This window comes from Glandiceps talaboti, chromosome 5 (assembly GCF_964340395.1).
Source record: "Glandiceps talaboti chromosome 5, keGlaTala1.1, whole genome shotgun sequence".
NCBI lineage: Eukaryota > Metazoa > Hemichordata > Enteropneusta > Spengelidae > Glandiceps > Glandiceps talaboti.
The window spans coordinates 19,604,849-19,614,066 of NC_135553.1; the positions used below are offsets into that span (position 1 = coordinate 19,604,849).

At 37.3% G+C, this 9,218-nt stretch overlaps 1 protein-coding gene and 1 long non-coding RNA gene across 2 annotated transcripts in view; both read left to right on the plus strand.

Annotated features, from left to right (window-relative positions):
• The window catches only part of LOC144435459 (uncharacterized), a 5,488-nt gene extending 4,091 nt beyond the window's left edge, over window positions 1–1,397 (plus strand). Inside the window, exons 6-7 of the mRNA XM_078124053.1 lie at window positions 396–507; window positions 1,150–1,397. Of these exons, the coding sequence (XP_077980179.1) occupies window positions 396–507; window positions 1,150–1,397 (360 nt within the window). The remainder of the gene's footprint in view (window positions 1–395; window positions 508–1,149) is intronic.
• Window positions 1,398–2,174: 777 nt separating this feature from the next.
• Window positions 2,175–8,293, plus strand: LOC144434762 (uncharacterized). The gene is made up of 3 exons (XR_013480858.1): window positions 2,175–2,247; window positions 3,210–3,428; window positions 8,229–8,293. It is a non-coding gene; the product is annotated as an uncharacterized LOC144434762 (long non-coding RNA).
• Window positions 8,294–9,218: the final 925 nt, after the last annotated feature.

Genomic DNA, 9,218 nt, shown 5'->3' on the forward strand with positions numbered 1-9,218 from the left:
GTCCTGACAAGGGCTATCAAATAGGGTTCCGTCCTTCCGTCCGTCCGTCTGTGCTGAGTGCGTTCACCCTCATATCTCTGGCATGCACCAACCGATTTCAACAAAACTCCAGCACAAAGGTAACGTACTATGTGTCACATATACACGTCACTTCATTTTATGACCAATTCAAATATAAACCTTCAATTTGAAGAACAAACTTAAATTTTCAGAATACTTTGTTATATAACAACTTGTCACATTAACTGTTACAGAAACACTCGAAATACTGTAACAGTAAATTCTTATTGTAATGAGTGAGTACTTGTCAGAGCTCATGACAGACATTTCTTATTTGATATCAACATGACCGAACAACAAATTACTAACTCCTGGAGAATTATTTTCATTTTTAGGAGACTTTTGGAGATTCACACTTGAGAACTCTTCTTGTCATGGAAAACATCGCCGGTGCTTACGTTTTGGATGGAAAACACTCACAGGCACATCGATATTTCAAAAAAGCAGGTAAATTGTTATATGATCAGCTTGACTCTGAAGAGATGTGCAAAGAAAACACAGATACACACTCTGTCTGTCTGTCTGTCTGTCTGTCTGTCTGTCTGTCTCTGTATGTATGTATGTATGTATGTATGTATGTATGTATGTATGTATGTATGTATGTATGTCTGTCTGTCTATATGTATGTATGTATGTATGTATGTATGTATGTATGTATGTATGTATGTATGTATGTCTGACTGACTGACTGTATCTGTCTCTGCCTCTGTTTCTCTCTGTCTGCATCTGTCTCTGTCTGTCTGTAGGTCTGTCTGTCTCTCTTTATGTCTGTCTCTCTGTCTCGCTGTCTCTGTCTGTCTGTCTGTCTGTCTTTCCCCCCTCTCTCTCTCTCTCTCTCTCTCTCTCTCTCTCTCTCTCTCTCTCTCTCTCTCTCTCTCTCTCTCTCTCTCTCTCTCTCTCTCTCTCTCTCTCTCTCTCTCTCTCTCTCAGAAACATACAAACGTACCATACCATATATATCACCACTTTTGAATAAACCGTTGTATGTACGTGAGAGATTCCAATAGAAGTCATTGAGTTATTGCCGGCCTTGTACTTCTTGCCAACTTGAAATATTCATTAGAAAAGTGCCAATTATTTGCTTTGCAGGCGAAACACTTTATCAGCAGGGGAGGATGGATGCTTCCATGCCATCGCTGAATGATCAGATGTTGTATTATTACGTAAATAACGATAGAGAGGAAGAAGCTATCGGCTTGTTGGAGAGGTTGATGGATGTCAGTTTTGTAAAACCTGTATATTTCCTTACATTGGAAAAACTTGATACAGCACTACCCGATGATCAACAACGTAACAGGCAGTATGAGTATACCATTGAATATGCCATTACCAGGTAATTTGTGTGTGACAAGAATCGCATTTGGATATATGTATAATAACGCTGCCATTAAACACCATTTGACAATTCTGCTGACTTTAAAAGCGACCATGGGTCGAGGGCTTGCTTGGCGTTGGCACTGTCATTCTTCGGATTTTGTTCGGCATCCTTCCGACCGCCTATCCGAGGTTTTGCTTCAAGGCAATGTGTTTCGTATGGCTTTACTTTAAATGTTTGGTGACATATCAATTTAATTTAAAATTTCTCTTAGAATTACCTATCAAACAGTTTTCAACATTTATGACAACTATGGTTATATACATGTATAGTTATGGAATGTATTTTTACGTGTAAGACCGGAAATAGCCATCGCGTGTACATATATATGTGTGGTGGGGGAGGAGGGTGGTGGTGGTGGTGGTGGGGGGGGGAAGGGATTGTTGTGTGTGTGTGTGTGTGTGTGTGTGTGTGTGTATGTGTATGTATGTGTGTGCGCGCGTGAAGGAGCACAATAGCTAGCTTGAAAATATCCGTCTACTGTAAAGTCGAGTCAGATAACCCAGTCTCAAGGCTATGTTATATGAGTATGAATGTTCACAATATGCGAACCGATCGACGTCTCATTACTTTTATTCCTAACATGTGTCTTTTTTTCGGAAAGGTTTCCTCAGGACCAGGATATATTGGAATACATTATCGATGTTACAGCAGAAAGTGGTAATGTTGACAGGATGCTAAATATTCTAAAAACTGGCAAATACGACTGTGGAGCATGCAATCAAGCATTTGCCAAATATTTAGAACGTGGTCACAGGAGGGAGGGGATGAAAATATTGAATTATGCCCTCGAAATATCTCCCGATGAATGGGTTAGTAGAATTTACAATAAATTTGGCCAGGTTTTCATTAAACCAACTATATAGTTTTATATAATCACAAGATTTTATAGAAACGTGTTTTAGGTCTTTGACCAAGAAAAGAAGTTATCTTCAAAATGCAGTACCGTATTCATCAATTTTATGAAAAGAAAGTTTGTCGTCATATCAACAAAATTAGACATACTTCTTTCTTGGAAGTTTCACAGTTGGCTGTAACAATCCATGAAACTATTATAAAAGAACTATTCTATCGGGATACATGTGAATTACATGGGATTTATATTTCAAAGGTACATGTAAGGGGAATCAAACATATGGCACATGACTTTATACTCCCGGCATCACATGTCACCGACTACCTGCTGTCAACCCAGACCACTATAGAAAAAAACTATGGTCTGAGGTGTCACTCAGCTAGCTGTCAGTTGGTCTGAAGAAGTGGTCCAGGATAGGACGTGAAACTGTTGAGTGTCACTCAAAACAACAGCAAGCTTTAGTAGTCCAGTAGTAAAAATAATAATGACTCAATTTCTAACTTCACACCAAGATGACTAAGAATATTGATACTACACTATTTTTGTACTCGACCACTGTAGTCACGGTGGTATATACATGAATGCTTTGTATGAATTACCAACCTGATCAAAATCCGATGTAGTGTACATGGCATATATGTACGTAACGAACGTTCACAAAAGAACAAACGACAGTAAACGTAACAGCCAAAAAGAAATTGCGTCGTGTACACTACATCGGATTTCAATCGGATTGTATGAATACTTACTATATGCACGAGATTCAACCTCCCCTTACCTGTAGCTTTATGACAATCACGAAATCACCATGTATTTCACATGTATCCCAATAGAACTATATAGACTTCTTTGAATCTTCCTCGAGTCTCTGAAATCCTCTCTCTTAGGCATATTTTTATTTTCGGATTCTTCATACAGATGACGTATTTAAACTTAGCCATGACTCATGCTGGTTATCAAGAATACGATAGAGCAATTGAATTATTGAGAAAGGCCATAATGATCGAACCTGATATTTTGGTATTACGAGAGACCATAGCAAAACTGTTACTAGCAACGGGAGATACTGAAGCAGCCAAAAGTGAATTGCAAATAGCTTTAAAGTTGGCCAAGGGTGATAAACAAAATGTTGATAAGGTGAGTTACAATTTAGTAAAAGGGCAAATTTTAGCTGATTTTAGGTATGCCGGAGATTTTTGGTGGAAATTTGTTCTTGCTCACTGCAGGCTATTGACAAAGTATACTTGTTTAATAAATGGCTTAGTTAGGTTAACTAGCATGCATATTGTGCATTTTGGGTGAGAATTTTGAAATTTGGCATGCATGCATGCATGTTCAACTTTTGTGTGGAATTTTTTTCTAATATGAAGCTTACCCATAATTCGAAGACAAAGACATACTTTATGACAAACAGACTTCCCCAAAGAAATATTGTCAGGTCAAACATGTCATAAATTGTAACCTATTTATAGAACTTGTGGACTATAGGTCATTTGATCTGAGATTTGTTGGTCTGAGATTTGATACAGGAAATCAATTTTCCTTGATTTGGTTAGAGAAAATGCTTTGCTCTTCAAATATTATCGTTCGTTGCTGTCGAATTGGTGTGGTAGACCGTGACAGTCATCAGGAATATTATGTTTCTCCCCAATAATCCTTGATGGGAGTTCCGCAACCAGCACATTTCTTCTTGCGCATTTTAAATTATCAGATGGTCTACACAATGTGAATGTAAAATTAAATTTGACTGCGATTGATGCGACCATACCACACTGATTGGTGTCAAATGAGTAACTAATCATAATGACGAAGTTAGCTAGAATGTCAAGTTGACCAACACTGGGGGCGCACTTCTATCCTAATAACCAATATTGAGTGTTCCCCAAAATTATACGAAGTTAAACTTTGATCTGTGATGTGGTTATAACTACATGTACTTGTAGCCATATATATATATATATATATATATATATATATATATATATATATATATATATATATATATAGTTTTGGTAGTACTGGAACTCTTTCTTGGGTGTAACTCGGAGTTTCACGCATATTGCGATCATCAGACACTCTCACTCTCACTCTCAGGTATATATATATATATATATATATATATATATATATATATATATATATATATATATATATACATATATATACATACATACATACATACATATATATAACATACACACATACTGCACACACATACACACACACACATATATACATATATATATATATATATATATATATATATATATATATATATATATATATATATATATATATATATAACTCGGTGAGTATCAATCTGCTATAAGACAGTGCTCTATACCGCAGTGGCAGAGCGTAATATATATATATATATATATATATATATATATATATATATATATATATATATATATATATATATATATATATATATATATATATATATATATAGTTTTGGTAGTACTGGAACTCTTTCTTGGGTGTAACTCGGAGTTTCACGCATATTGCGATCATCAGACACTCTGAGGCCTACTCTCTGGGTGTGCTGTATATATAGAGTGTAGACAATAGAAATACCATCACTATTGTATGTGTCGGTGGGTAGGTGTTGTATGTGTGGAGGTGTTGGTTGTTATTGTGTGGGTTATTGGGTGCGGACAAGTAAGTGTTGGCGGGTTGTTCCATGTTGGGCTTTGATGTTCCGTTAGTTAACGGGTTTAGTAGTTTAGGTGATAGATGCTCTATTGAAGCTGGACAAATAAAACTTATTCTCGTGTCGGCATTTGGATATCAACTCAGTTCTTTTGTTTAGTGTGGAGCTTTTGTCTGCTTTAATAATAGTTAGTTTTTCGGTTAAACACAGGTTGCATCGTTTTGTTTTATTGGTGTATGCTTGGGCTTTCTTGTTGATGGACCAGGATACGGAAAAAGGCTCATTGTTTCTTTTCAGTTTCCAAATGTGTTTTGATAGTTCTGTGCTGTTTTCGTGTTTTTCATGTTTGAATGACTGTTTGTGGTTGGCGTATCTCTGTTTGAAGTTGTTCTCTGTTAGACCGATATATACTTTTGTTTGTTTTCCGTGGACGGTGGCTTGGTATACGATGTTTTCCGTTTGGCATTCGCCGTTCAGAGGGCAGGTGTCTTTCTGTCTGCAATTACAGGGTTTTTGAGTGGGTTTAGTTTCGCTGTTGGAGATGGTGGCGTTATGCGCTTTGATTATGGTAGCCATGTTTGGCATGCAGCTATAACTGACTTTGACATTGTTTCTGTTGAATATTTTGTGTAACTTAGAGTCTGCTGGGAAATGTTTTGTGATTAGGTTGAGGAATCGTTTGCCTACATTGGTGGCTACATTTTTGCTGTATGGTGGGTTAAACCAGATGGTGTTTCTATTTCTGTTTTTCTTGTTTTTCTGCGTCGGGGTGCTGGTGTACGTGATGTTCTCTTTGTGGCCGCTGGTTTTTAGTGCATTTTGGTACAGTGGGGCTGCCTGGTTGAAGATGTGTTCGTCGGATGATATGTCGGAAATTCTACGGCCGATGGCTGACGATATGTTCTTGATGATGCTGGGTGGGTGGTTAGACTGCGTGTGTATATACATGGGGTTGTCGTTGGGTTTCCTGTAAGGGTAATATTTACCGTTGTTGAGGTTGAGCGTTATGTCTAGAAAGTTGACGGTTTTCAGATTGGTGAGTATGGTTATTTTTAACCCCATGGCTTTGAAGGTTTTAGTTATGTCTTTTCTGATACTTTCTGATTTACTTCCGGTGATGTTCTTGAAGGCGGCTAGTCCGTCGTCCCTATATAGACCTATGTTTTCTTTACCGTATTTTTTGGCTAATTTGTGTAGCATGAATATTCCGACCAGTTCGCATATTTCGGCCCCGTCGTTGCTTCCCATTGTGACGTCAAATGATCCATTGCTATTCTTTTTTACCCATGGTTTGGTTTTATCAAAGAGTAGAGATTTCCGCGCGTGCATGATAATTTGTTTGTCTTCATCTGATATGGTGGTGTATTGGCCGGCAAATTTGAGGGATTCTAATAACAATTTTTCGGTTATGGATGGGTAAAAGTCGCATATGTCGAAGCAGGCGAAAGTGTGTTTGTTTTTGTCATCTAAGTTCTTGAACCATTCGATGACTGACATAGAATTTTTCCATTGGTTGACGGCGACTATGGGTCTTATGTTTTGGAGGATGGTGTCAAGTATTTTTTTGCTAATAATGCCTATCTCGCTTTTTGCGGGGTTGATTAGTCTGCAAGGTAAACTGTGTTCGAAATTGTCTTTATGGTCTTTTAACGTTATAAAAGCTTCTTTCTTGGCGAGTATTTCAGTCCTATCGTCTAAATCGAGTTTTTGTGCTATACTTTTTGCTTCTGCGTTAATGCCAAAAAATACGGTAAAGAAAACATAGGTCTATATAGGGACGACGGACTAGCCGCCTTCAAGAACATCACCGGAAGTAAATCAGAAAGTATCAGAAAAGACATAACTAAAACCTTCAAAGCCATGGGGTTAAAAATAACCATACTCACCAATCTGAAAACCGTCAACTTTCTAGACATAACGCTCAACCTCAACAACGGTAAATATTACCCTTACAGGAAACCCAACGACAACCCCATGTATATACACACGCAGTCTAACCACCCACCCAGCATCATCAAGAACATATCGTCAGCCATCGGCCGTAGAATTTCCGACATATCATCCGACGAACACATCTTCAACCAGGCAGCCCCACTGTACCAAAATGCACTAAAAACCAGCGGCCACAAAGAGAACATCACGTACACCAGCACCCCGACGCAGAAAAACAAGAAAAACAGAAATAGAAACACCATCTGGTTTAACCCACCATACAGCAAAAATGTAGCCACCAATGTAGGCAAACGATTCCTCAACCTAATCACAAAACATTTCCCAGCAGACTCTAAGTTACACAAAATATTCAACAGAAACAATGTCAAAGTCAGTTATAGCTGCATGCCAAACATGGCTACCATAATCAAAGCGCATAACGCCACCATCTCCAACAGCGAAACTAAACCCACTCAAAAACCCTGTAATTGCAGACAGAAAGACACCTGCCCTCTGAACGGCGAATGCCAAACGGAAAACATCGTATACCAAGCCACCGTCCACGGAAAACAAACAAAAGTATATATCGGTCTAACAGAGAACAACTTCAAACAGAGATACGCCAACCACAAACAGTCATTCAAACATGAAAAACACGAAAACAGCACAGAACTATCAAAACACATTTGGAAACTGAAAAGAAACAATGAGCCTTTTTCCGTATCCTGGTCCATCAACAAGAAAGCCCAAGCATACACCAATAAAACAAAACGATGCAACCTGTGTTTAACCGAAAAACTAACTATTATTAAAGCAGACAAAAGCTCCACACTAAACAAAAGAACTGAGTTGATATCCAAATGCCGACACGAGAATAAGTTTTATTTGTCCAGCTTCAATAGAGCATCTATCACCTAAACTACTAAACCCGTTAACTAACGGAACATCAAAGCCCAACATGGAACAACCCGCCAACACTTACTTGTCCGCACCCAATAACCCACACAATAACAACCAACACCTCCACACATACAACACCTACCCACCGACACATACAATAGTGATGGTATTTCTATTGTCTACACTCTATATATACAGCACACCCAGAGAGTAGGCCTCAGAGTGTCTGATGATCGCAATATGCGTGAAACTCCGAGTTACACCCAAGAAAGAGTTCCAGTACTACCAAAACTATTACGCTCTGCCACTGCGGTATAGAGCACTGTCTTAGCAGATTGATACTCACCGAGTTATATATATATATATATATATATATATATATATATATATATATATATATATATATATATATATATATATATTCTTCTTCTTCTTTTGTATCCATGTAGATTGAAGACTTGCTGAAAAAGCTAAACTGAGATGAACACGTGGACGTTCCTTTGTCAAGGTGCCTATATGTAATTGTATGCGCACATCAAAGAAGCATTCTCTGAAGTCTGTGTGATTTATGATTGTGGTGTGTCCGAGTCATAATACTAATATTTGGTTGTGATAAATGTTACATTTAATATGTGAAATTTATGTATAGAACTACAGAAATTAGTAGTCAGTGATAAACTTTGATTGGTTGCTGATAAAGACTTTGTCAGCAACCAATCAAAGTTAAAGTATATACTCTGTTATGTGTCTGTCTTCCACATTTCCGATACTTTATAAGATATATCTTTTAGTTGTCTCTCTCTCCTCTCCTCCTCCAGAATGACAGAGGAATTATCTGTATGTATATGTTCTTCATACGCAACTCGGACTTTGATCAATCCTATATTGATTCAGATCAGATGATGTAATTTCAGTTTGGTGTGTTATAATCCGTCCCATATTAGAAGTGGATTATTTATAGATTTGACAAATAAATTTTCAATATGAATATAGTGTAGAGAAGTTGCTATGAACTTGCCACTGTACATTTGTTTATCCAGACCTTACCGTCACAGTCGACCATGGTAAAGTGACCATATCGTAGTATTCATGGTAAAAAACGATACTTACGTTACAGTTAGCACTAGCAAGTGATTCAGAGCAAATTAAACAAATATCTCTGTGTGTGTGCGCACGCGCGTGCGTGTGTGTGTGTGAGATGTTGATAAAGTGACTGTATACAATCATGAACATGTTATACTTAAATGAAATAAAATTTCATAGAGTGATGTTTTAAATAACTTAAATTTTAAGTGTCCATATGTTTTGATTTATGCATGATTTGAAATAAATTTAAATTTATGTTAATGTGGCATTTGAGTTGCTATTCTTTTTGTTCCTTGTTCGGGATTTTTTTCCCAATTCACAGGAATATGATGGTAAAATATAAAAATATATCA